The sequence below is a fragment of the Coloeus monedula genome (assembly GCF_965178545.1).
Source record: "Coloeus monedula genome assembly, chromosome: 10".
NCBI classification, from domain to species: domain Eukaryota; kingdom Metazoa; phylum Chordata; class Aves; order Passeriformes; family Corvidae; genus Coloeus; species Coloeus monedula.
In genome coordinates, this window is record NC_138790.1 from 10,070,414 (window position 1) to 10,098,278 (window position 27,865).

The 27,865-nt window shown below is 37.2% G+C and overlaps 1 protein-coding gene across 2 annotated transcripts; it reads left to right on the forward strand.

Annotated features, from left to right (window-relative positions):
- Positions 1 to 736: 736 nt before the first annotated feature.
- RHBDD1 (rhomboid domain containing 1) lies at positions 737 to 27,429 on the forward strand. Of its 2 annotated transcripts, none has more exons than XM_082287820.1 (7): positions 737 to 758; positions 6,564 to 7,081; positions 8,527 to 8,659; positions 12,095 to 12,183; positions 13,809 to 13,859; positions 18,329 to 18,451; positions 27,278 to 27,429. In XM_082287820.1, exons 2-7 carry the CDS (start codon positions 6,649 to 6,651, stop codon positions 27,391 to 27,393), a joined length of 945 nt encoding a protein of 314 aa, XP_082143946.1. In that variant the 5' UTR covers positions 737 to 758; positions 6,564 to 6,648; the 3' UTR covers positions 27,394 to 27,429. The 2 variants fall into 2 exon arrangements, with proteins under 2 accessions (XP_082143946.1, XP_082143945.1); XM_082287819.1 differs by lacking the exon at positions 737 to 758 and adding an exon at positions 1,439 to 1,522.
- Positions 27,430 to 27,865: the final 436 nt, after the last annotated feature.

Consider the following 27,865-nt stretch of genomic DNA (forward strand, 5'->3'; position numbering starts at 1 on the left):
TTGCACGATCAGCTTGCCAACATTTCTATGAGAACCTATTATTTCAGGCATTTATAATTTGCTCACTGTATTCCCCACTGAATATTAGTAACAAAGCTCACAGTCTGGATATCTGTGTCAAATTTGGGGAATAATACAGTGACACCAGTGACTAGTACTCTACACAAGTGAAACTAATAGTTCTTAGCTGCTCCAGGGGAGGTTTAGGTTAGACAGTAGGATGAAATTCTTCACAGAAAGGGTGATTAGACAGTGGAATGGGCTGCCCAGGGAGATGGAGTCACCGACCCTGGAGGTGTTTAACAAAAGACTGAATGTGGCACTGAGTGCCACGGTCTGTTTAACACAGTAGTGTTTAGTCGTAGATTGGATTTGATGATCTCTGAGGTCTTTTCCAACCTTGTTGATTCTGTGATTCTGCAGTATCTTTATCTAACTGCTTTTAACGCTTGCAAAAAAGTCCTCGAACTATAAAACCTACAGAACTAGTTACTGTTTTGCATGTGCAGTAAAACGCTTTCAAAGGAAATCTGATGATGTATTTTAACAGTGGGCAGCGCCACTGACCGACGGCCGCCCCGAGCCACCGCCCCAGCCCTCAGCCCGCCCGCGCACAGCGCCCCCGGCGGCGCGGCGGCCCCGGCGCAGGCGCGATGCGCTTCCCGGGGCGGGGCCGGGGCGCTCCCCTCGCCGCGGAGTGGCGGCCGCGGGTCACGTGGGGCAGCGGGAGGGCCCGGGTGCTGCCGCCGCCGGAGAACGTGAGTGCCGGGAGGGGGGCACGTTGGAGCCGCCGCCGCCGCCACCTCCCTGTCCCTGCGCGGCGGCTCCTCCTCCTGCCGTGCTCTCCTATTCTGTTCTCCTCCTCTCTTGCCTTTGCCGCCTCCTCCCGGCGGAGAGCGGCCCCCCGGCCGTGAGGGGCGCGGCCCACGCCCGGGGAGGGCCGCCCTGCTGAGCCGGGGGTGCCCAGTGCAAGCCCCAGCGGGTGGGGTCTGGGCAGGGTCAGCTGCCCGCAAGGTGCGCTCTGTGGGAAGTTTTCCTCCGCAGAGTTTAGCTCGTTCCCCGCCGCTGCAAGGAGTGGTGGTGGGAATTACGGAAGTGAAGCGGCCTCAGAAGTCGAATCCCCAATATTTCCCGGTTTCACAGCCGTTATCTTTTTACGCATACCCACCCTCGTGCCTGTGGGACTCAGTTCTTGGAAGCGCTCTCGGTGCGCAGGAGCAGCCGGGTGTCGGGAACCCGCGGGGCTTATCCGCAGCCACACCCGCACATGTGCTGTGCTGTGCTCCTCACAGCCTCCGCAGTTTGGGTTTATTGCTTTCATTTACCCCATTTTCTAAAGCGGTATTTTTTGCAAATTCTGTAAATAACTTACTAAAAAAAAAAAAAAAATCAGTAGCTGGTCAGAACTATATCCCTTCCTTTGTTAAAACTATGAAACAAAAAAACCTACCCCCAAAAACTGCAAATAACTTCTACCTATATCAAAGAAGAAGCAATGGCAAGTGTATCTTGGCTGTATTTGGTAAGCTTTCTTACAGCTGTTAAAACACCAAGTTTAAGTAATTCGGGTATCTATAAAATGTAATTAACAATACCTGAGCTGGTTTGACTTCCTGAAATAGCACAGTGATGTTCTTCCTGGAACTGTTTGTTTGGGGTTTTTTTACTGGCATAGATTGGAGGTGTTAACAACAGTAGTATAACACTAATACTAGAAAGCATATGTTTCTGAATTGTTTGTAGATTTTATCAATATTATTTAAAATGGATTTCTTCAAAAAGTAAGTTTCCTGTTCTTCTTTTCTCCTACACACTGCAGACAAATTTTCCCTCAAATCTACCAAGGAATGCTAAAATTGTAAAGTTGTTGTGGTTCGCACTTCTGAAGTGGAGTCAGGCAATCTTTGATGGTTTCATTTTTAATAATATTACAAAATTCTTAAGATAAAGGAGGATGCTCTTCTACAATTATACGAGTGTAACAATTGAAATCAAGTGGAAAAAAACCAAAAAACAAACCCCAACCAAAACCCAAATCCATGACCTTAATTAGAATTAAACGTCTGTGAAGTTAAAACTCGTCTGTGGCCTAATATGAAGTTCACTGTTGTTTTGATGTATTTTTATTTTAAGCTGTGACATCCCCTTACCTTTACAAGTACAGTGATACATTAAATATTTATGACTACTTTACTTCTTCAATTAGTGTAGATGTATCCTGGTGTTTTGAGAGGCGGTTACTAATTATTGTCTGTTATGAGAGAGATTTGACCTAGTCCCTTGGGTTCTTTCCTGTGAAAGCTGTCTCATTTATTTTGGGATAAAGTGGCCAAAATGATTCTTGGCATGTATTGTTTAACATGTGTATATTTTATTGTGGGTAGTAATTGTTATGCCCTTCAGAACACATTTTTAGTTTTAAATTGAAGTTCTTAGTTTAAAAGCTTATTTTGTTAAGGACTTCCTCTTTTAGTGGTGGTTAAGAGGATTAAAAATTTGTAAAAGATTTTCAGTTTTCATGCTGAAGCAGATATAAGACACAGAAGAACTTCTCTATTCTAACAGAAAACTTTGAATGAAATTTAAAATGTTGCATAATAAAAAAAGACTGTGATCTAGCCACTTATGAGGTCATTTAACATTGATATTTAACTTTGTATTGTCTCAGCAAGGGAGTTATTGACTTAAATAGTTTTAAAACATTTTTATTATAGATGGGTGACTTCTCTCACCAAATTCTGAAATGCTGTGTCTTTTCAGTTCACCATTCAGTATTCCTTTGTGAAGGAAAGCCCTTTAGATGAATCCAGAAGTTGTTCTTTATGAAGTAATTAATTTTATAATTTAAGTCAGAACCTTCTCTTTGTTATGAACTATGTAATTTACTGTACATTTCAGAGCTTGTTGTAGCTGACAGCTTGCAGCTGACCTTCTCCTTGCATACTTATTAAATATAAATAGGATGATTCATTATGTTTCAGATTTTTAGGGTTTTTTTCCTTGCATTGTTTTTTTTTTTTCTCTTGGGCCTTTTCCTCACCCCCTTCCAAAGTTTGAGGGCCACAGTAAAAGTGTTTACGGTTTGCTCCTGCTTCCTTTGCCCTCCTCTTTTGCCCTAAAAACAGTTTCTGTCTTTACGGGGAGAAGCCTTTGTGTCCTGAGACTGGTATCTTCACAGACAAGTAGTGTGGGCCTGTTGAGGCTTATCTGTATTGTGGAATGGTTTGTCCTTAGGATCTGATACTCACCCTTTATGTTTCAAGTGGTTTTGATATTAGTTTAGCTCTAATCTGGATGTGTAGGCTGAATGCACAATTTTATTTCCAGAGTGTACTTGATTTTGCATAAAAATAAATCAAAATTTCAGGGTTGTTATGTCTGTTTTGGGGGGAGCAAGGGTACAGGGAGATTCGTTTCCTCTAAACTGAAATTACAGCTATAGGAAAAGAGAGTAGAACATTTCATTTTAACTGGTATTTACTAAAATATTTACTTTATTACGTGAGTTTTTTAGTAATGCAAAGTCATAATATTTTATGGTTGCCAAGTGAGTGAGGGGGGTTGTCACAGTAAAAAGTTTAAATACTTTTTACTTGGTTAGTACAAAACAAACAAATTCCAAGAATATTTAGTTCAGATATTTATTTTGAGTAGGTGACAAAAATGCAGACACGTGGCATCTTGGATGCAGGACAAATGTCCATTTCAAGTCTATTCTGGAAATTTGTACATTTTTAAGTGGGTGGCATGTTTTCAAAAAAAAGAGAAAGGAAAAAGTGCTTCATTGTTTCAAGCCTCATTCAACTCTAATAAACAGAGTAGAGGCTGAGGAGGAATGTTCAAACAGTTAAAAGCTCTGTGTGTTTTAAGGGAGTTGCATTCCTAAAGGCTCTCAAATAGCTATATATATATATCTTTTTATATCTTTTTCCTTTCAACTCAAACACATAATGTGTTTTGGCTGACATTTTTGATTGCTCCCAGTAATGGGAATGGTTTATGATAACTAGTACTGTTGTAATCATGGTGGAAAGCATTCCCAGCCCTGTTCCATGATTATTGTCTGGATATGTGCTGGATGACGGTTTCTTTTTTTGGGTGCATGGGTGTTATAAGTACTTAAATTGGAAATTTAAGAGTATCAGAGGCAGAGATGGAAGCTTTAAAACACAAGACTATATGGCAATTTGAACAAAACGGTGTGGCAAGATTTTGAGGTTTCCACATAACTTGCATTTAAAGGATGTTCACTTTTAAATTCTAGCAGTTTTTGTGTCGACTGTTTTGTGATGAAAAAGGTGTAACTGTGTTAGTGGTACAAGAAAAGCCAGAGGTCTGGGCAGAAGACTATAAGAATATTTGGGGGTGTTGGTCTGCCTGATACCAGAGCAAGTAGTGTGGAAAAAAAGGAATGACATTGATTAAACTTGTGATTAACTAAGGGTTTGGGTTTTTTTTAATGTTGACTTTAAAGTCAAAGACTGACAATGTTAATTATCCGCAATGACCAATTAACACTTTAACAGGTTGGTTCATTTAAGCTTTGTGGGGGCTACAGCTGTGGTCTCTGGAGTTAAATTGTGATAATTTGAAACTGGGTTTGGAAGGCAGTTATATGTTCAAGAGGCCTGGTATAAAGTACATTTCTGGTGTTTTCACTCTGTTTTGGACAAGGCTCAGACATTATGCAGCATCTCCATGATAATAACGTGGGAAAAATGCAGTGACTTTCATTGTAATGTAGCAAATACATTTTACATGCATTCTGGTTTACTGCAGTTGTTTTGAGGATAAAAAAACCCAACCAGGTTGTTTTTTTCTTCTCTTAAATTGCTATAATAAGCATGAGTGTGATTTAAGGAGAAATGCAGAGACTAGAATACTTAACTATAGGAAGTGACATTAATTAATTCTGTGTGTGAACTACCATGGAGCTACATGCTCCTCTCACTTCAGGATAAGCAGAGAAGGTAGGCTGGCCACTACCTTGTTGTCTTCGATGTTCCACCCTATCCTGGTCTCGCAGGTCCTTTTGCTGTTACAGGGTAACATCATCCAGAGGTGCTTTCCTTCTTTTCCACGTGCTCACTGACTTCATGAAATGCAACTGAATCAAATTATTAAGAATACTCTGAATACCTAAGTAAAAATGTTCAGTAAAGTGTTTGCAGGCATAGCAATAGTCTATAGAAATGTGAAACTTAGTAAATCCTGACAGACATAGGGGAAGGTTAAATTTTGCATCTTGAGCTGTCCTTTATAAATGTCTGGTTTTTCCTCCTGTCCTCTAGAAGAATTAGATTGTTGCTTGTTTATCTAATAAAAAAGCTGAAGAGGAATCATTTCATATGATGAATTGGAAAGGCATTTAAATAAAAAATGAATATATTACCAATTTTAACTATTTTGTGTATAGTGATAAAGAAGGTTAATGGGGTGTTGAGAATTTTGTATATATCTCAATATTTCAGGTGGTTTCATTTGAAACCTGCTGGCAAAGTTTTGAAGAGTAATTGTGTTTTGCTGGTTCTACGTAACTGATACTTAACGTGGAATAATGTGTTGTGTATCTTCAGTAGTTCTGCAAAGAAGGGCACACTGGAGGGGAGGAGAGGCTGTGCTGTTGTTGGGCCACCTTGCAGAGTTTCCAGAAGTAAAAGTAGGACTGGCCAAGTTGGGGTAGCCCTCAGAACCTGCTTGAAATCTTGCGTCTCTTCCCGTCTTCCACAGGTGGTTCCATGCTCTGGAAACTCCACGTTCCCCTGTGCTGTGTTGTCCTGTGCAGCTTCCTCCCTTGTCAGTTCCTGTCAGAGTAACTCCGTTTCTAGCCTGATCTATTTCTGTAGCTCTCTTTAATCCCATTTTTTACTGGCATAAATAAAGCAGAGATGAAAATTTTGTCATAACTCTTTAAATTTTATATGCTGATTTTGTATATTATTTCCTTCTATAGTTTTCTTTTCTCCATCACATGCTTCTAAACTGAAGTCTTTATCCTAATCCCTAGGAAAGCAGTAACAATTTTCAAACTGCATGTAGGAGTACTTAGCTGCGTCTCTGTTACTTTTTTGAAATTGTAACTTAGTTTTCAAGCTTAACTTGTTTTGAATATTTGTAAAAGTTGGAAAAATAATCATTAAAAAAAATTGAAATATGTAGCAAAGATAGGAATCCTGGAACCTGAGACTCTAGAGTAGAATTTGAAACTGTTTTCCTTCATGGCATTTTAATTATTGAATGAATCAGGATTAATGAGAACATGTTTAGAACACCCAGGTACTTTATGGATTAAGTAAAGCCTGTCCAGGGATGCGAAAGAGAGGTTGCAGACTGCTTTTTCTCACAATGTTTGCCTGCATTATCTGTATAAATCTCCTTTTTTGTGTTTTATGTAAGTTTACAAATTCTGATTTTTTTTTCCTCACTTGAATTTTTGTTCTGATATATAACAGGTCTCAGCTGGTTACCTTGATGAATTTTTTTGTGTTTAAAAAAACCCAAAAACAGTGGTGAGCTTTAAAACACCCCTATATGTATATAACAAGTTACCTTCTTTCTTTCAGAATTTCCAAAACTTGCATGGTTTTGAATTGAACAGAAGACTGGAAATCGGAATAATCTTCACTTTTATTTGAATAAGAAGTAATAATGGAACGAAGGCAGAGAGGAGTCAGTGCTGGACTGCTTTTGCTGCTTTATCAAATTTCTCAAGTTGGACTCCAGAACATTCCTTGTGTTACTCTTGGGGTACTTGTACTGAATATTTTTCTCTTTCTGAATCCTGTGAGGCCACTGTCTGAAGTGTGTCTCAGTGTAAATGAAGCTGTCCACAGAAAGAACTGGCAGCGTTTGCTGCTTGCTCCTTTCCACCATGCAGATGATTGGCATTTGTATTATAACATGATTTCCATGCTTTGGAAGGGCATAATGCTGGAAAGAAAGCTTAAGAGCATATGGTTTGCCTACATAATTGCAGTATTTTCAGTACTGATTGGAGTAGTTTATATGGTGCTGGAACTCCTGCTTGTGGTAATTCTGGATGATCCTTCCTATGAAATGAATTGTGGAGTAGGTTTTTCAGGTAAGACAGAGGGTTGGTCCAATTTACATATGTAAAATTAGTATGTATAGTTGCTATATAACAATAATTGTTAATTGTAGAAAGTGGATATGTGTACATCTGTATGTATGATTGTCATGTCAGTAAGGTTATCCTATTTTTCAATTTAAGGCATATACTCATTTCATGTTCTTGTGACTGACAGGGACTTTACCTGAGAACATGAAAATATCATCATCCTGGTATAATTGTGTTTTCTGTGTAATATCACTGGTTAATTGAAGTCTGAACTCTGAATTTTCTGATGTCAGTAATGCTCATCAGGTGGCTTCTAGAAAAGCCTGTTAGTTTAAAATTACTCGTGCCTGTCTTTGGAGAGACTCCCTTAGTTTTGCTTCTGATAGCGACATTCAAAAACCTGATTGTCTTCTTTAGGAGATCAGTTTCAAGTCAGTAAACTCCTTCTCTTTACAAAAGTCTGCAGTCAAGTGGAAAAGTGGATACTGCTTTCCTGGACAAGTAGGGGATTTCCTTGCTGTCAGTGGGACCTAGCCTTAGAAGGCAAGCCCTCTTTTTCAGCTTCTAAAAAAGCTGCTTCAGCACCTCTGAGGATTCCTTGTGATATTTTGGTTGGTATGAGTTGGAACATCCTGGGAGTTGCTCTTCTGGACCTCCAGATATTTTCTGGTCACCCCCCTTTGGTAACAAGATGTGCCCAGTTCTAGTATCAGCCTTTCTGGGGGCTGTAGAGTCCCTGAGTGCAGAATCTTTCCTTGAAGGGTTTGGCTGCCTGTGCCAGCCTCGAAGTGTCCATGCCAAGACTTCTACTTGTTCATTTTTCCAAGTTTTTTTCAGACCACTGTGAGCGTTCTCTTTAGAGGAACTTTTTCATAGCACTTCCAGTAAGTTCTCTGAATTCATTCCATCATATCAGCTGGTGGTTGCATGATAAAACAGTTGCAGTCAGTTAGATATCAATGATTGTTTACTGTGGTTAAAGGTGATTTATTTACTTTTTTTTCAGAACCAAGTGATTCTGAAGTGTGTGTAAGATGATTTTCCATTAATTCAGAATTTGAACCTACTGTTGAGCTTTACAAATCTTTGGTTTTCAGTAGTGGCTTTCCTCAACTCAGAACATTTTTTGAGTTCACTAATTTAGTCAATTATTTCCACTAGAACTCCCCTTTTGAATTGTTTGTATAGTTTTGAATACCTGAATAGCAACAGTGAGCAGGCACACTAAAAAGCAGCTTAGATTTCGCTGTTACACAAATACGTAATTTTTATATCCTTTTTTTTTTAAGTCACTGAAAAGTATCACTGAAAAAACAGAACTGTTGTTCTGGCATGCAGCAGTATGCTTCGTGGTGCTTTGAAACTTCAGGGTACTTCAAATTGTTTGCGTTTCTTTATTATTTGTGCACAAGTACTTTTCTCTTCATGTGATTTCTTCTTGTTTGCAGGAGTCTTATTTGCTTTGAAAGTTCTAAACAATCATTATAATCCAGGAAGAGTTAGCAGTGTCTTTGGATTGCCGATATCCAGTAAATATGCTTGTTGGGTGGAGCTGGTGGCTATTCACTTAATCTCCCCAGGGTAAGTGCATTTAATATTTCAAAGAAAGGAGAAGAGATTTGGGCTGTCTGGAGTAGTTGGAAATGTATCACAAAGTGTGAGTAGTGTTAGCTGGTATCCCAATGCAATGTTAGGGCTGCAGTCTGCTTTTTCCTTAAAAACCTCTACTTTGAGTACATCTCAAAATAAAAATCTGAAATACTATTCCCAGAAGGTGTAACTGAGTATTAGAGGGAAGATAACAAAAGCTGGTGGACAAGGAAAAGGGATGTGCTTTTTCAATGAGGTAACTAAACTACTACACCATAGTGCCAAGGGCTTCATTAGCTGAGCAGCATTCCGCTGTTTGCTTGCCATTTCTGTCCTAGCCCACTCTGGCTTAGTCACTTATAATTTACGATAGAATTATCATCCAGAATTCTGCAAATTTTGTGCAGTGTCACTGTCCTGGTGTGCTGCTGGTCATCTCCCTCGGTTTCCTTGTGTGTTCTGTGCCAGAACAGTTCATTTGCCCCACCTCTGTGAGAACAGGGCCTTGCTCTTCTTTGGCAGTTGATTTTTGTAATCCTATTTGCAAATCAGTTATTTTCCTGTGTAATATTTTGTAACTGTGCATCACACTGGAGAATATGTGCAAAGTAAGACACAAAACCTATGAACTAGCAAATCACAGTTTATATGCAATTTCCCAGTTTTGAGAAAGATTAAAAAAAAAAGAGCTCAGCAATACTGAGATGTTCCTTGTCAGATACTATGATATACAGATAGAAGATTTCCAAGAGCAGAAGGAGAATTCAAATATTGCTTAGGTTAAACACTGGTTTTATTGCTTTATGCCTGGCTGCTTGATTGACTGCAGCAAGGATTAAAGACAGAAGAATGCTCTGCCCAAATGCATTTTTATTTGTGAGCTGCATGGCATTGTTAGAAATATAAAACTAAAGCTTTCAGTGCATTAAAAACATTTTTCTGAAAAATACAAACTGTTGTTCTAGCTGAACATAGTTTTTATTTGGTGGTATGTTTAACAATACTGTTTATTAGTAAAGAATAGTGAAAGAGTGTTATGTATGAAGTAAAACCGTATCACACTGTTTATGGTAGAGGAAAAACATCATTTCAGAGATTGGTGCTGTTCTTTTTCAGTTACATTACTGTAGAAATGTCTTTGGGTAGAGAGTGGATAGGAAGTCCAGAAATAATATCAAAAAATGTTTCATAATTTCATGGAAGTTTAGGTTGCTGCCTCATCTAAACCTCTACAGTGACCTCTACAGAGGGCAATTTCACAGCACTTAAATGATAATGGGGGCTACAGGAAACAAGTAGTGAGCTCCAGAAATTCATGTCCTAGAACACAACATGTTTAATTAGTAACTGCCAACTGCCTTGCAATGAACCATAGCAATTGTAGCTCTTACAGTATTGCTCTTACAAGCTCATCTGTATGCTCAGGGCAAGCTGTAATATTTGAAGTGTATGTTTAACTGGTTCCTTTTGTAGACTAAGTTGCATAATTTAGTTTTGGATAGCTAAGAGGTCAGTAATTGGGGCAGAATTCTGTCCAGTCAGAAAGCCATGCAGTAAATTTGGACCTGCCTTATTGAATGGACTGATGTAGCAGGTTCACTTGAGAATCCATAAGCAATGGAAGATCCAAAAGTAATATTGAGCCTATTGGAAACTTTGATTTGTGTTCTAGGAGAGGATTTAGTTTACTAAATTTAATTATTTTCTAATATTTATTTCTAATAATCTAATAATTATTTCTAATTATTTTCTTTCTCATTAATGTTTTTGTTTTGGAAAAATTTTAATGTGCATTCAGTATCCTTCTAATCTTCACCTTCCATAAAGTAAGGGTATTGAGATGTAGGCTTTGCTTAGCAGTCCTTGGGATTATTTGCTTAATGGAAGAACATATATGTGAAAAGTTACTTTCTGTTTAATCTGTGCCTCTTCCAGAACTGGGCAGATATCTGAGGTGAATCAATATCATGTTGGAGATTTCTAGAGTAGGTGATTTTTAAGTATTTTTAATTTTCTGAGGTCAGCTATTTTCCAGGTGAGGCATGCATTTTTCATAAATCTGTTCCAGAAAAATCTATTTGGAAAATTAGTTCCTTATAGATACTTTATTTTGGTAACCACCTTTAACCTATAAATGTTCACATCAGCCTTTATGTGTTACTCTTATGAGAGTTGTTGGTTACTGATGAGAGAGAACTGCAACTCTACATGGCAGGATACAAGTTTGTGGTTAAGTAGGTGGCAAAAGAGTGAATTTGGATTTGGTCTTTACCTTCCTCTACTGACATGTGCATTTTCCTGTCTCCTTTTACCACTGATGCACAGGAGTTGTCTTGGCTTGAGCGCTGGTGCCATCATCTGTGTAACTCCTGCGGATGATTGACCTGAATGTAAAAATTGATGCAAATATTATACTTTGTACATTAAACAGAGGTTTCGTTTCTACTTTATGAAGGAAAAAAGGCTCGTTTTAGCTCTTTTTTTTTTTTTTTGACAGTCAATATAAAAGAGTTATTTCTAATTGCACATTGTAGGAAATTTCAATGTTTAGTGTATTGGCTTCTGCAACTTCATAATAGAGATGAAAAATTTGCAAGTAGTGTTTACATCTGCTTAAATTCAGAAGATCTTCTCTTAATTTATGTTTAAACCTGTTTAAACACAAAAGAGTTTAACTCTTTAACTTGAATGCTGAAAATTGTTTTTTGAATTCATAGAGTACCCCATAGTCATGGCAATAAGTGGAGCAAATCTCCTTATTTACTATAAACGTATGTTTCTGGGTTGATTTCTCAAGAGACTCCAGAGCCTTTTCATTCTGTATACAAATGGTAATGATATTTCTAAAAGAAATTGTTAGCATGCATGGAAAAGAATTTGGATCTCAGCACTTCAATTGTTCTTTCAATTTTGAAGGCAGTGTGTGACAAGGATTGCAGTGGATCTGCATTCATGCTTATCTCAGACTAATTGCAGGATTGCATTGATAAAAATGCAGTAGAAAGTACTGTGTGCTTTCACTCAGAATTGTAAATGGTTTTGGTAAGATCTACCCAGACATTACAATGTAAGTTACTTTTTAAAGCTTAAAACCAGTTTACTCATTTGGTAAGTGTTTAAATGCTGTTAGGGAAAGCATATCCTGTCCTTTAAACGAGTAATTAAAATGGTCTCGTCAATTAGTTTTTTCAGGATATTTGTTAAATACTTTTCTGGAACTGTATTCCTCCCAATTTAAAGGTAGTTACAAAAATACTTGGCATTATATCCTTGCAGGCAGGTAATTTCTCTGTGCTTGGTCTCACTCAAGGACTTTTCTCGGAGAAGTCTCAGGGACTTTCTCTTTATGACAAATTCTGCACTTTCCCTTTTGTATCCCTATGAAAAAAAGGCTCCCATTACTCACAAGATTATTTTATCTTCTAGGACTTCTTTTGCTGGGCATCTGGCTGGGATTCTTGTTGGATTGATGTACACTATGGGGCCTCTGAAAAAGATCATGCAAGCCTGTGCCGGTATATAATTTTGTTGAATTTACAAAATCTGCATAAGAAACACTTTTTTTAAAAAAATTCAGTAAGTCTTGCATATAGAAATTCAGACCATTCCAGCAAGTTTTTAGACAATTAAAGATATGCTCATTTTATTAATGCAGAAGAAAAACCTCAATTCTTTTTCTTAAATAGGGATAAGAACAATTAAGAATAAATGTGACTTTCAGATATTTTTACGTAGAGGAGTACCTTTTACCCTTCTTTTTAAGTATTTATTTAGAGCATAATCTTTCAGCGAAAGTGTCACCTCAAATCAAGTGTGGTGAGGCCAAATACATGCCAGAACCGAATGTTTCCATCTTGATTTCTGCTGCTTGTGTCCATTCTAATGGAAGTCTCTACAGTTTGAAAAAGGTGGTGGGATGCTTAAGAAATTGTTACTGTAATTTTTCAAGCTTTCCAACAATGCATGATTACAGCTTTTCATATTGTAGAAATACTTATTTTTTTTAAAAGATTGTATCTTTAGACATCTTTAGTCTTAAAAATTGTTTTAAATACAGCCCTGCCAACTTTTAAATGAGCACTCCCATAAATACCAGTGTTTTAATTGGAAGTCTAAGCCCTGGCACAAGAGCTGTGCTGGGGTTGGTTGGCAGAATATTTGGCTTTTTATGACTGGCTACTTGATAGATTGAGTACTTTATTCATGATTGTTCCATCAAATTGAGCACAGATACGGTGTTTGTATAGTGGGGAATTATTTGTTCAAATGTGTGTGCTCTCTCTGGAGGTTTGATCACAGTTTGGGTATAGGCTATAAGTCATGTATGTTCAGCAGTTGGAAGGGATAAAAGGACACCAAAGCATCAGATTTCCTGCCTTGCTGGAGGGAACAGATGTCAGGTGTCCCATTAGTTAAAGGTTAACCTTGCCTGATTCTGTGCCATGGGGGAACTACCTGATGACTATAGAACAGGCGAGCATCAGCTCAGCTGCCCGGGCAGCTTCAGCATCCTCCAGCCTTGGACTTGGAAAGATACAGCCCTGACTGGGTAACCTGCTCTGATCTTCTCACTAGCCCTGCTCTGATTCGGAGTTGGACTGGGGACCTTCTGAGGTCCCTTCCAAACTGGCTTTCTCTGGGAGTCAGTGTTGAACCCCACAGTACTGTTAGGGGAACCTGCCCTGCTGCTGTGCAGGTTGCTGTGTGATGGAGAGCTGCAGGAAGCTGTGTTCAGTACACGGGTCATTCTTTTTCTCCTATGTAGCATAGCAAGAATAATGCAGTGTTGCTCCAGTCCTCAGTTTTCTGTGCATTAAACATTACTACTAATGGACACTCTCAGTGCAGAAATTTTTCATTATATGTCCTGGGGAGAATGTTACAGGTTGGTTTTTTTTCTAGTCTACATAGATATGTTGCTTGAACATGGGACACTACTATAAAATCTGGAACAACATACAAGCTTGCAATAGTATATTCTCACACTGATGCCAAAACAATCCACAGGTACCTGTGACTGATTTCCTGCTTGTATCTTATGAAACAGGCTCTTAAAGAAAGGGTACTTTAAATTTGAATTTTGTGTTCCTTAAAGAAAATATGGTTATTCTAACAGAATATGCATTATTCGTTTATTTAGCTGGCATTTCTTTCTTCACTGAGCCTGACAGGCCAAGGGACTATTACTCAGGTAAGTGCTCTCACCCACTTAACCAAAAACTTATTCCAGCTTTAAAAACAGTTTTTGCTAATGATTAGAAAACCTATAGGAGAGCTATATAAATGGAAATATATATCGTATGCAAAATATTCTGTACATGTATACTTGCTTAGCTTATATTACTTCTCTGGGCATGTCTCTTCTCTTCAGGCAAGTGTGTGGATGGATTTTGTACAAGAAGCTTAAGCCTCGAATTAAGGTCATGACTTCCTAAAATGCTACCTCAGGGAAATACCATCCCTTTTGCACAAGGTGTAGCAGTGGGAAAACTGTGTCTACTGTTTTGGACATGCGTAAATCTGCCCTCATCTGGCAGATTTATCTGTTCTGTTCTAGGGTGGATTTTCCCTTCTGACAAAGATCTTCTTCCTTTGAACACTCTTTGTAAATGAAGTAATTTACGTGCAAAAAGCCCCTCCTCACCAGACTGAATTTAGGCCATCTTCAGTTTATAGATGGATAGTTGGAGTACTGGCACACTGAGCAGAGCATATTTGATTCACTTCTCCTGCAGAACACTGAGTCATTGCATGTGGAGTGTACAGAAATAATAGGTGGAGTCCTTGTCCGTGAGGGCCAGGAGAGGCTGGGAGAAGGGCTCTGTGTGTTGTATCTGTGCTAAGGGATGCATATCCTGGCATCTCTTACCTCCTGCAGTGATTTATGCTCTTTCCTAGGCATCTGCTGGAAGAACAGGATAAATACATAGTGATAACTCTCTCAAATATCTGCCAGTGTGAAGTGGCTTGTGGCTTAAAGATGTTCAGCAGAAAGTTTTATGGGGGAATTTTGTCTTTAATAGCCTGTGGTAGGTCCTTCTTCCATCAATTTGTCAAAAACTCTTTGACTCGACAGGAACATTTTTAACACCTACATTGTCGCAAAAGACTCAGTTTGTTTCCTGGTTTAGAATCTGCCATTTTTTGGTTTGGTTTGAACCTGCTAACTGCTAATTTCATTTGATACACATTAATTCTTCTTTGGAGAGGGAGGCTAAACCTTCATTCTTTGGGTACTTCCTTTCTTAGTGGTTTTTTAGGCTTCAGTCCTATACTCAGAATGGTCATCTTTTCCCTCAGTTTGGAAAGTTGGAGTCTGTCCGGTTGCTTATAAAAATTTTTTTCACACATTTGATCATTCTTACTGTTCTCTGATGTTTAGTCATGCAGGATTTTTTATTTTGTGTAGTCTTTTGTAATTGAGATATGCTTACCTTGAGCCAAGTTTATAGCTGCTTTTATTCTCCCTGATGGATTTTGTCTTCCATGATCTATCTCCAATTATATTATTACATTTAATAATTCCCACAAGCAGGCCCTTGAATATTTTTGAAACATCTGTTTTGTAATTCCAAAACAAAAGATCTTAGCCTGCTTTCCTCAACAACAGCAACGGGGATTGTTCCAACTTTAAAAGTATATTTACCCAGGATTTTCATTACTTTAATTTACTCTCAAGTCAAAAAACATTTGATTTAAGGGCCAGTAAAGAAATAAAACAGAATTACTTCTGCGAAGTGAAATGAGAGGTGAACACAGCATGGGCAGCAAGCACAAGTTACCTGTTCCCATGGCTGGCAATCTCAGCCCAGTTAAAGGTGTTCACCCAGCTACAGGTGCTGCCCAGCCCAGCTGCTCACAGATAGTGAACCTTCCTTCAGTATCCCAGAGTAGCAGGGTGGATGGGAACTCAAAAGATTTATATTGGAAAAAGTACTTCAATAGCAAATGAAGATAAGAATTTGTACTTGACATTTAAACTCTGTAATCTGTTACAGCCACTGTACAAACACCAGCTGCTGAGAGCTTGGGTGGGTGTACAAGACCACCCTTGTGAAGGAGGAGCAGATAGATTCTGAATAACCGTTCTGTTTGCTTTTCCAGCTTTTTTTGAGTAGGGAAAATGGAAGAGATTTCATGTAGTAGATCTGCCATGATGGGGAGGGGGGAAAAAAAAGCTTTAGTGTGCTGACAAGTAAGTCTGGGGTTTTTTTGCATGTTTTCAGCAGTCCCCAAAAGCTGTTACTTTGAGTTCTTTTGGACAAAAGAGAGATGGAGAGAGTTAACCTGAATTATCCTGTCTTCCAAGTTTGCCTTTAGATATAACCATTTAATTTTTACTTTGTACTAAATTCATTTGTCTAAAATGACTTACAACTGCAGTTAAGAAAATATATATTTGTTATGTTCATTCCCTGTGCATATACTTTGTCTTTCATTGTATTTGCAGAAGTCTTAATGGAAGATTTAACCTTTTGCTTGACGTGTGATGTATGGAATAAATTTGGCCATCTGTGAATTAAGAAAACTCGATCTAGTGTCATAGGCTAATGATGCATATCTTGATTAGTTTTTCACTCTCTGGCATTGCTGTGTTATTACTATGTGCCTCTAAATACCAATTTAAATAGAAAAATAAATGTTTATTTCAGAACAGATTTCCTGAAACAGTACAAGGAAATAGCTTTAGAAGAAAAAAGGTTTTAAGTGTAATTTTAACATATTTAGTATTTAGTAGCTGAATTAGGTTTTCTCTAAGTACAGTTCATGAATAAAGTATTAAGACATTTATTTTGATTAATAGGAACACCTTGAACATGTCAATGTTACCAAACTGTCTTGTTTTAAAAGATTACAGCACTTACAACTTGCTGGCAGTGTGAAACATAAAACATAGAAAAAACTACAACAATAGAACAAACCTAAAATACAGCATCCTTTTGCTTTCATCAGATAATTTCATGACTTCAGTACCAGGATTTTACACTCTTCATGCATGCAGTTTTGAAGCCTCCAGAAAATAAATTTATAGCTGAGAAAATTTTCATTCAGATTAACATAAAGCAGAGGAGAGTGACAGGAGTATGTGAAGATTGCATCAGAAGTGTATAGACGAAACAGCTGCATGCTGTCCCTCAGTCAGATTTCACTGCAGGTGTATGCAAAATCTCCTAATCTCAGTTGTATGTTCCAAGACAAAAAAAAATTGGAAACAGACAGAATGTGTGTGTATAATGTATACATGTATACATACATCTGTGTGCACATACATGTGTATGTAAAATTAATGTGGGGATATTTGCAAATACAGAGGAATATATATAATTCTGTGTGGAATTTTGTGCAGTTACTCTGTTCAGTTTTTCCTGCTTTTCATTTATAACTTTCAAGTCAGAGTATTGCTGGTTTTACTTGTCTAAAGGTTCTAGAGTTCAGAATATTTTTATTCAGCACAATCTTTTTTAAAAAGAAATTATTTATTTGTCCTCCCTTTGTCTTCTGTATTTGTTATTAACCACAGAAACTCCACAAGTTTCACCTGGAATTGATAGAAACAATGAGAGAAAACAAGACTATCATTGAAGTTAATAATCTGAAGAAAAAGGAAGTGGCCTGCTGTACTTGTTTCATGCAAAAATATTTTTCTTTCCTAAAAGCTTTCCTAATTTTGAAGAACCTTTGTGTAATTTTCTGTCCGTTGGAAGAAACTGGCAACCTTGCTGTACTTTGGTTCTTCAAAATCCCTTCTTCAGCTGTGTGGAAATTAAAATATCACAAAAGCTTTGTATTTTGAAAATACAAAAATGGAATAGAAAAATGAGGCTTTTCTCCATAGTTCCCCTCACTTGAAAGGGGGACTTTTTTCCATAATTTTTCTCAGCTTAAGTTTTCTGTGCTCAGGCAAGATCAGATTGTTAGCAAGAAGAGAGTCTTGCTCAATTACCTAGCCAAGTAATTTTTTCCCTTTTGAATCCCGTGTGTTTGGGTGGATAATGGCTTGTGCTTATTTTTGGCCAACGTTGCAAATGGCCAGAAGTGGTTGGTTGCCAGCAGTGCAGCAGCAGTGAGTGTGGCACTGGCGAGATCTGTGCTGTGGTGGCTTTTTGCAGGGCAGATTTAGCTGTGCGATTGCACAACATGAGTTGTATACAGCACTGCAAGAATTTGCAGGAATCTTTCCCCATGACTTCTCTAGATCCAAAGGTGACTGAAATTTATGATGACATTGGTTTATGGGCACTGGGGGAAAGGGAAAGAGACGTGGGAAGAAAAAGCCTGAACCATACCTGTTTTCTAGTGATACCAGTAAAGTGTCCAAGTATCGACAACTAAATGTTAAAAGGAGATTATGAAAACTGTCCTTCAATTTCTGTGTGAAACTTCTTAATAATAGCAATTCTGTGACACTTAGTATAACAATTGTAAGAAATTGAGATGCTTGATCTATCTTTTTTCTGCTGTTCTTTTCTCTCCTGTTGCCATGCTGTAGCTTTGTAAATTAGAAGTTAATTCATGGCATATATTGTATAAATAATTGAACCCTAATAAATTTTTTCTTTCCCAAATTAATTTGTGGAAGAAAGATAAGAAGAAGATAATATCTGATTTCACACTTCCTGAGTAGCAGTAATTTATTTTATTTTTTGATTCATTTTACAGAGTATTATGGCTATTATCCAGATTATCAATACAGAGCTCCAAGGAGCTACTTTGATTATACAGGTGGGCTTACTGAAGAAGAACAGCTTGAAAGAGCAGTGCTAAACAGTCTTAATGAAAGAGGTAGGAATTTTGCTGCATTTTTATCTCTTAAGTTGTGATTTATACTGAAAGGGACTCAGGAGGGAAAACAAAGTGTATTCCTCATGACTTATTTTTGGACATATCTTGTAATTTTGGGAAGGAATGGGTATAAAAGGAGCTTTACTGTAAGGGATACTGACTATTTTACTCTCGCTTTAAGATGATATTTTGCATAATTTTTAACATTGCGTTTGAGAAAGAAATCCTTCAAAGCTTTTAATATTAAGCAGTTTGAGATGTTACTTGCAAGAATGAGCCATGTGTGGAGTTTTTTTTGAAACTACCAAGAGAACAGAATACAAATAACAATGATAAGATTATGATAATATAAGTAGACAGTATGCACTTTAAAAGCCTTTATGTATCAATGTGAATCACCTGCAACTTTCATTTGTAGCCTTAAATAATCTCCAACACTCCAGGCAAGTATGTATTTTTTGTCTGCTTGTTTTTGAACAAAGGTAAGTTTTGTGCTGTAAGAGAGTATGTGTTTTTTTGGAGAATGTCCTTACATGAAACGCAAGAATGAATTGCAATAGTACGACACTAGAGATTACTGTGGCAAACCATGTTTCACTTTTAACTTCCCTGCCAACAGCAGCATTTCTTAACACTCTGGTAGTGCCTGGTGTCAGTGCTTGTTACAGTTTTTAAGCCTCACAGGCAAGTGAAGCAGGAAGAGGTATCATTGTATATTGTTTTCAGTATTATTTGGTGTGATCAATTATATAAAGATCTTTATTTTGCACCTCTTTCTCCTACCTGCTGGAGCACTTTGGTTTGGACAAGCAAGATTTAAGATTTGAGCTCTCAAAATACTTCCTTAAACAAGCTGTGTAAAGGTTCTGTTTGCCTGTAGGCAGATGTCCTACTTAACAAAGAACGTGATATGGAGCATGTCATTGATCACACCTGTTTTAGGGACACAAAGGATGAGATGAAATTTAGTGTGCTAATGGGCAATTAGGATATTCTTCACTGTCAGTTGGTTTGAAAAATAATTAGCTTGAATGAGCACTATCCTTTGAACACAATACAATTTCCCTAAAGCCTGAGCATTCAGAGGTTCTTGCAATTACATGGATGATGAAACAGGTACTTAACATGACAAAAAAATACATAAAGTAATTTGAAATAGATTGTAATAGCAGGTACCACAATCAATTTAGGGGTCTCATATTAATTTTTTTTTCCCCCCAACTATGACATTTAAACCATCTCAGTTGTTCTGTAACTTGGACAACAGAGTATTCCTATAATTTCAATTGATCATGAATATTTTTTCATCCTTAGTTGGACAAGTACATTTATTATGGCTTTTAGACCACAAAATGTGCCATTATGGATTTAAATGTTGATCCATTCTTATAAATGGCTGTGATCGTATCCTGCTAAGGTAGTAAAAGAACCAATGACATAATACAGAATTTCCTGGTATCAGCTGTTGTCCACAACTGAAAACTAATTTGTATTAAGACATGCATTGAATTTAAGCTCAGTAGATACTGTTCTCTAAACTCATACATGGGTTATCTAAACCCACCGTAAAGATACAGCATTTCTATTTATTCCACATTCAGGCATTCCTGAACTGCAGATCTGTTTTTATGCAGTATCCTGGAAATTTCTATTATAATAATAATTAGAGTCTAGTGCAAGAAAAGAAATTGCTAGGCTTGTTTAAGATCTATGGAGGCATCAATCTTAAGACTATCAACTATTTTAGTGATTTAGGTCTATTCGCTGAAAGGAACTAACTGCTACTTGTAGTTTTTCCATTCCCAGTTGTAGTTATGTTGTTGCCTCAAACAAGAAACCATTTAAACAACATTAATTGGTTTTCTCTCCAGAGTTTGTTGGTTTAGTTTGATTAGGGTTTTTTTTTTTAATTTTTATTGTTATTCTCGTAATTTTATATTGGTTTCAAATTGCAATAATTCTTCCTTTAAGAAAATAATTTTGATTTTAAAAAGTCATGGCCTTTGATATTTAAACTCCTTTTACTATGAAGTTCAAATATATGGCTGACATTTTTGTTTAATACTGGCATTACCAGCCACCCTTAATGTAACCCCAGTATAACCAAGTCTCTGATCTATTGTTTGCTTGCTGTTCTGCTCAGAAGAAATATCTTGATTAGTGTGGGATGTGGGTTTGGATTTTTGTTGTGGTGGGTGTTGGGGTTTTTGGTGATTTGAGCTTCTCAGTGTCTGACTTTCAATGTTACTAATGTTAAGAATCCTTTGCAAGCTCGTGTTTTTGCACAAAAGACTAAGCTTTGTACACATGAAGCTGATAATCTTTATCATTTGTGATTATAGCGAAATACCTACAAGTACCAGATATAGATGTTCCTCTTAAATTTTATCATGAACTGTCTATGCATTTCTTTGCTTTTCATTTAAAACTAAACAAATAAATACCTTTCCACTCAAAAGCTTCTAGATGGCCAGGTACGGGCCAGTTAGAGTCATTTGGAGCAGTTAGGAAATACCTGAGCATCTGGCTTACCTGTTCTCTGGAAGGGTTCCCATTTCTGTTTGCTGCTACTGAGACAGGACTTTTTATTGTAGTCTTTGAAATGTGCCCAGTCCATGGAAGATTGTAATATAAGAATGGAACTTATGTGATGAAACTGGAGAAATGCTGAATATTTTTTTCTGATCGGTGTTTATCTGTTCTTTCTGCAATTATAGAAATGCCAGTCATTGCACTTGAATGTGGTGGTTTTCTGCAGAAATACCTTAGAACAGATTGTGTGCTCAAATATGCAGTGCATTTTATCAGATTAAAATACATTTCATAAAGTCATATCCTAGGACTTAGGCTTTGAGAATTAGATGCAACTTTTGTGATGGGTTTCCTTTTGTTTGTTTTTTTTTGAAATTCAGACCTATGGTACCCAACACACCTCTTGGAAAACCCACTGAGTAGACCTCATGTTCTAAATACCTTTCTAAAATGGCAACTGCTCTATGATCCTGATCACCAACACTTTCTTAAGCAAATTTCTGGGAAAATAAATCAATGAATTTTTATTTCCACATGGAAAGTTTTGGTACCAATGTAAGAAGCAGACCACTTGCAGCAAGAAGCATAGTCAGAATTATTTTACAAATATTTAATGGATTTTCTTCCATCTGTCTCTTCATAAATACAGTGGTTGATGTGGGATAAGAGGTTTGCTGAAAATTAGAACCAAAAACCTCCCAATACTCTTTACAATGGTGATCAAAGTTCACCAAAAAGGTAAGATGCACCACTGAGCCTTTCACCATGGGTTTCTCTTTCAAACCAGTACCACAGCCAGTTAGCACCTCTGAAATACTGTGGGGTAAAGACCAGTTCTGTAAAGCAGGTATTTTTGGAAATACTGCCTAAGTTGGCTTCCTTTGCTCTTTAGGCCACAAGTTGACAGTGACATAGGTTCTTGCTATTGCTACAACAGATTTAGAGATACGAATTTATTCAGATTTTCATGATGAAATGTATACAGAATGCTGAGTATTTTTTTCTGGGAGTTCCTAACTATGCAAATACACTTGCAGGTACTGCCAGTTCTTTTGGATGGTTTCCTTCTTGCAAATGTTTCAACTGCTGAAGACAAAACAGGAGGAAAACGATAAAAATAGTTAAATCTTGGATGTAGCCAGAGATGGTTTGTGTACATACACACATTACACCTATTTTAAAGGCATGGTTTGCCTATGGATGTAGAGACCTCTTGGTGTTTTGATCCAAGACTCAGTGATACAAATGGGAGTCTTTTCTCTGACCTCAGTGGTCTCTGGAAATATTTTTTTTCCCCTCAGTAACTTGAACTTGTTCATAAAGGAGCGAAAGTTGTTGGTTTGGCAGGGTCACCTTGCTGGAGAGCAGCACTTCTGCTTCCCAGCTGTGGGCATCATTAGAAGGAGCTATGTGTGGGCTGCACAAAAGCATCCCTTACCCTTGGAGAAAGTGGGAGCTGCTGGGGAGTGGCTCCAGTGTGCCTTTGTATCTTCATCTGTCCATCTGGGTTTCTCAGGCTTGGCATTGGGAAAGGGATATTGTTCAGAATTCCTTTGTTGCTGTGGGTCTTTGTTAGGCAAGCAGAAATGCAGTAACGGGAAAACAAAGTGGTTTTTTATATACTAAGATTCTTGCAAATGTTGACAAACTTAGTCTGGAAATGTTTTTACTGATAAATGAAGGTCAGTGAATATTCCTAATTTTAGATTTTAATAATTTACTATTTTAACTTTGGTTTATCACTGGATTAATTATACAGATTATATATATAGTTTACATTTTTTTCATTGGGACCATTTTAAAAATGATGTTCTGAACTTTTTTTTTATGTCTGACTGAATGAATCAGTCCTTTTCTAAGGAAAAGGATACCTTACCATTTGCAGCTCAACAAAATATTTCTACTACATTATGATAAACGTACAGCCCACCTGAAATTCTTCTTTTAACTGAAGTTATTAATGGCTTTCTTACTACTCAGGAGAGGAATAGCTGTCAGTCTTAGCCTAGGGGCTGGTTAAGTAGGATGTTTATATAGGATGTTTTGAGTTGGATAGTAAATTCCTTTCAATACTTGAGAAAGAAAGACATAATTAATTTAATATATCAGCCATTTTCAGTTAATAATGAGTTTAGCCTTGTTTTAGGTGAATTAACATCTGGAGAATTATTAAATGTTTGGGAAGTGCAGTGAGATTATTTTATGCCATCTCTCCTCTAGGTATTTCAGTATCCAGCTAAATGGTAGCTGGAGGTAGCTGTAAAACTAATTCCCTTAATTCTTTGTATCGAGTCCAGCAGTGGTCTCTATCCTCTTACTTCTGCTTTGTAGCACTGATTATTTGTAGCAAATAGATGATCTGAGTGTGCAGTAAGGTTTTGGTTTATGAGGCAGTGATTGACAGTTTCTAAAAATGTTACCAATGTGCTTTTAACGATTTATTTTACTTCAAAAAGAGTTTATTTTGGTGTTACTGATACAGCAAAGATGAGACTTTGAGGCATGATTAAAATAAATATAAAAATCCTCAAGTATGAAGGGATTAAAGATAAGTCTTTAGCCATCTCCTCTCCTAACCAAAACAAATTACCAGACTTTTGGGAGGGAATGGTTTTGTGTATTTCTCAATTTTACCATCTTCTTTTAAAAACAAGAGAGAGAGGGAAACTGTTCAAGATTGTTCTTGCTTGCTCTTGTAACAGTCCAGCTGTATCTGGATTCATTGTATGTTACTTTCCTTCTTAATTCAGTACCCTCAGCTACTTTCCTGCTAATTTGATTTTTCATTTGTCAGCTGTTCCAAAGCACAGCACAGAAACGGTAGTTACTTCCATTTCTCTTCTTCACCAGTTTGTTATGTTCAAGTCTGTAGATGAGGCATATTGGCATGAGCAGCAGGAAGAATAGTTGGCTTCATAGCATAACAACATTCTTTTCATACATTGACAGAAACTCAAAGGGCTGTGTTAGAAACAATAGCAAAGGCTAATGAATGTGGTATACTTGGAGCTGAGTAGGAAAAAATGGGGCAGTGATAAGTACTAAAAGCCAAATCTCTCAGACTGTATAGCATGTCTGCATTTTTCGGAGGGAAGGACAGGAAAGAATAAAAGCAGTTTTGCCATTTTATATTTTCTATTCAATTGTAGTTTCTGTCTGACTTCAAGTGAAACTCAAAACAATGAGAAGGTTGCTGTGTCTTGTGTGTCTCAGCTCTTTCTGGAAGCCTCCTAGTTTTTCTAAAGTATGAAAGGAGGAAAAATATCTTCACTGCCTTTCCTTAGGATTTTCTGTACAACTCAGTAAATCATAGGAGAGTTTGATTAAACCTAGACTTGACTGCTGATTGGCTGGAAGAGATGAGATGAGTAGACCAGCACTGGGCTTTTGACTCTGGTTTCTTGCTGCCCTCCAGTTTGCTGCTTCTAATTCCAAATGCATCTAAAAATACCTGGTTGGAATGAGCTGTCCAGGGAGGCTGTGCAGCCACCATCCGTGGAGGTGTTCAAGAAAAGACTGGACGTGGCACTCAGTGCCAGGGTCTGCTTGACAAGGTGGTGTTGGGTCATAGGTTGGACTTGATGATCTCAAAGGTCTTTTCCAACCTCGTTGATTATGTGGGGGAAAAAAATATTTGGGTGTTTACAAACTAAGAGAACTCCCATTTTCTCAAACAGAACACTTGAAACCTTGGTATTTTTGCATTAAAAAGCGAGGCAAGTTTGGTGTGCAGTGTAGCACACTGTATGAGATCTGTAGCACACCCAAGTGTGGGTTAGTGAACTTTAATTATATTCTGTTGTTATAACATAGTTGGCAGGGCTATGCTATTTATGGAAGGGAGAATTTGTATAAAACTGGTATAAATTAAAACCAAGCAAGTACTGGAAGTTGTTACGACATTTGATCAAATATCCAGATCAGAACTCTCTGTTACGGTTACCTGTATGGTACTTGCTGGGTTCAAAAGAGATTACTGCTGTCTTTGATTATCTTCTACAATAAAGCCTCTACAAAAGTAAGAGTTTTTTTGGAAATGAGAAGTGTGTGTTCTTTGTATGGGTATTTAAGTGTTTGTATAGTTTGGTTTTTGTATGGATACCGCATTCACTAGTGCCAGGACAGATGGTGATACTGAAAATGGTAAGCTATTCAACTGAAATGTTCTAGATTCTTCTGTAACACAACTAATGCTGGCATGAAAAAGAAATACAGACATACTGCTTCGTAATAGCTCTGCTATTTATTTGCTACACTGCTCTTATCTGGCAGCATCAGACCTAACTGTATATTTCTACTAGTGAGATTTTCGCAGTTTGGTAGCTTGATATATTCTTTACAGAAACTGTCTTGCACATCCTATTATCTAACCTAAAAATAAGGTCATAACTTCAGAGAAGTGGAAAAATGAAGTGAGAGTGTTTGGTGTAACACTTCTGTGGCATTGCATTAATACAGGTTTAGTTACATCTGTTGCAATTACAGTGATTTTCTTGGTTTGGTCCAAAGTGCTTTAATTGTGAACTTTAGTAACAAAAGAAACTCCTCCACAGAGTGACAGGATGGGGTCTCAGTCTTCTGTATTCACAGAACATGGTTCTAGTTCACATAAAATTAATTGTAAAATATGCAATGGAAGAGCTAATGTTTTGTTCTAATATCCTAATGTTTTGTTGTAATATCCTTTGGGTTTGTCTATCATCTGGTGTTGTTGCAGTTTTCCATATCCTTAAAATACAATCTTAGACTCCCTTAGTCTCTAATTTTTTTTTTGCTGATGTGTTGAAAAGCCTGTGTTTATTTCTTGCACAGACGTCAGGTGGTGTTTCAGTAGTAGCAGTGGCCTAATTACCATTTCTGAACACTGTGGCTTATAAATATTTTGATAAGATAAAGGTGTTATTTCATTAATATTTCTGCTGTAATTAAGAGAAAAAAGGTGTCAGGGAACTATTTTAGGTAAGGGGATAATTTAAATATCTACATGCAGATCCAAATACATGCATTTAAAACATCCAGACTTTGCTGTTCATATTGTTTGATGTAAAATAAGATCTCTTCTTGAACATAAAGCTTTTCAAAATACATTGTCTAGCCTTTTATTTTTGAGTCAACATATAAAGGAGCATTTTTCATTTTTTTTATGACACCTCATTCTGTTCCTAGTGATTATTAAAGCACATGTATATTTGAAGTGGTGAGCATATTTTATGGGGACTCCGCAAGGACTTGTCTTAACTGTGTAAACAGTATCCATTTTCTTAAATAAAAATTAATCTGGGATTCTATAAAGAAAAATAAATGTTTTCATGAGAAACCTTGGTATTTAATTGACAACTTCACTACTGAATAGAATTTTTTTAAAAAATGCAAGTAGTTTAATTATGATGATTTAAAAATAAATTATTAAACTACAGCATTACAATGCAGTTTTGACCCTGTGTGGGGCAGGTGAAAGTTTAAGAAATGCTGAATGTTACAAAGTCTTTATTACCAATTGTTTTATATCTTTAAAGCTAATTTGCTTATCCTTAACACTGTAATTCTCCTCAGAAGGCAGACTGTGATTTTTGCCCCTCAGATGAGCTGGTGTGTGTAACCAAGCCTTGCATTGTTTCTTTGCTGGATGACTTGATGTGAATTCTGGAGAGCCCCTGGAGTAGCCTGTCCTGGCTCCTCTTGGGGTGCCAGGGCACAGAACTGTGAGGCTTGGTGTGCTCTTGCTGCTCAGATTATTTTGCTTACAGTTTGTATGGTTGGGCTGCCATGTGTCCTTCCCTTATGAAAATGCTGCCAGATGGGGGTGGGAGTTGTGTGTGCATCTGCTGTGGGTCTGCACATGTTGGACTCAGTGCTAAAAGCAAACACAAAAGCTGCTTTTGCCAGAAGCAACTGCTGAGGACACTGAAATAGTTTTAACATTCTGGAGTTTACTGTGTAAAGTAGGGATTGTGAAAAATGTGAATGCTTGTTAATACTTGTTATTATTAATAGGTTAATACTTGTTAGATATTCTTTTGGTTGTGGTTTGTTGTTCGTTTTAGTTTTGTTGTTGGGTTGGTTTTTTTTGGGTGGTGGTAGCTTTATTGTTTGGAGGGGTTTTCTGGTTTTGGTTTTTCTTTTTATTTGACTAAGAGCAGTTTCTGGAAGTTGTAATTGCCCTGAAACCATCATAATTGAAACCATTCAATTCCCTGTCTTCTTTCTGTTGTGATGCTTTGGCTTACAGGATATATGTGCATTTTTCTCCTATTACAGAACAAAATAACAGTTGTTTTTCATTGTGTCTTGTAGATTTTGGTGGAGGAACACACAATAATGAGCAGCGACCTTATGGGTTTTGGTTCCCACCTGAGCACTCAGAAGAGGACATAAGAAGGCAAAGGCTTCGTAGGTTTGACAGACGATGAAGTTGGCAGGTGGCCATGTAAATTGTGAAGTGCAATTCAGACTTACCAAAAATTTACAGATTTATTTGTATTCTGTAATTTACAGAATGATTTATAATCATTCTTCCATTATTTTTACTACTTTTTGCAGAACTGCAGAAGATTTTGTGAGTTCAGTCTCAAAGTTGGAACTTGAATACGAAATGTGAGATAAGAATCAAAATATGATCTTTGGCTGTCTCCATCTTAATGCACCTTAAATGGAAGAAGACTGATGGTTTTACCAAACTGTCTTTTTTTCCTTAAATTATTTTGTATACCTTTAAGAATTCCTTGGCTTCTTGACTGCTGATGTTCTCAGACAACAGGTTTTCTTCATCCATTGCAGCAGAAATGTTGCATTTTCTATGTAACTTTAAAACTATGCAATTGTTCTTTACAAACCTTTCTCAGTTGTCTATGATGACCAGCTCGTTTTTTGGGATTGCCATGT

Excerpts from the sequence above, each read along its gene's own strand:
- RHBDD1 (XM_082287820.1), top strand. The coding sequence starts at position 6,649 with ATGGAACGAAGGCAGAGAGGAGTCAGTGCTGGACTGCTTTTGCTGCTT. Across the intron at positions 8,660-12,094 it reads ATTCACTTAATCTCCCCAGG|GACTTCTTTTGCTGGGCATC; the intron begins GTAAGTGCATTT and ends TTTATCTTCTAG. Across the intron at positions 12,184-13,808 it reads GATCATGCAAGCCTGTGCCG|CTGGCATTTCTTTCTTCACT; the intron begins GTATATAATTTT and ends TCGTTTATTTAG.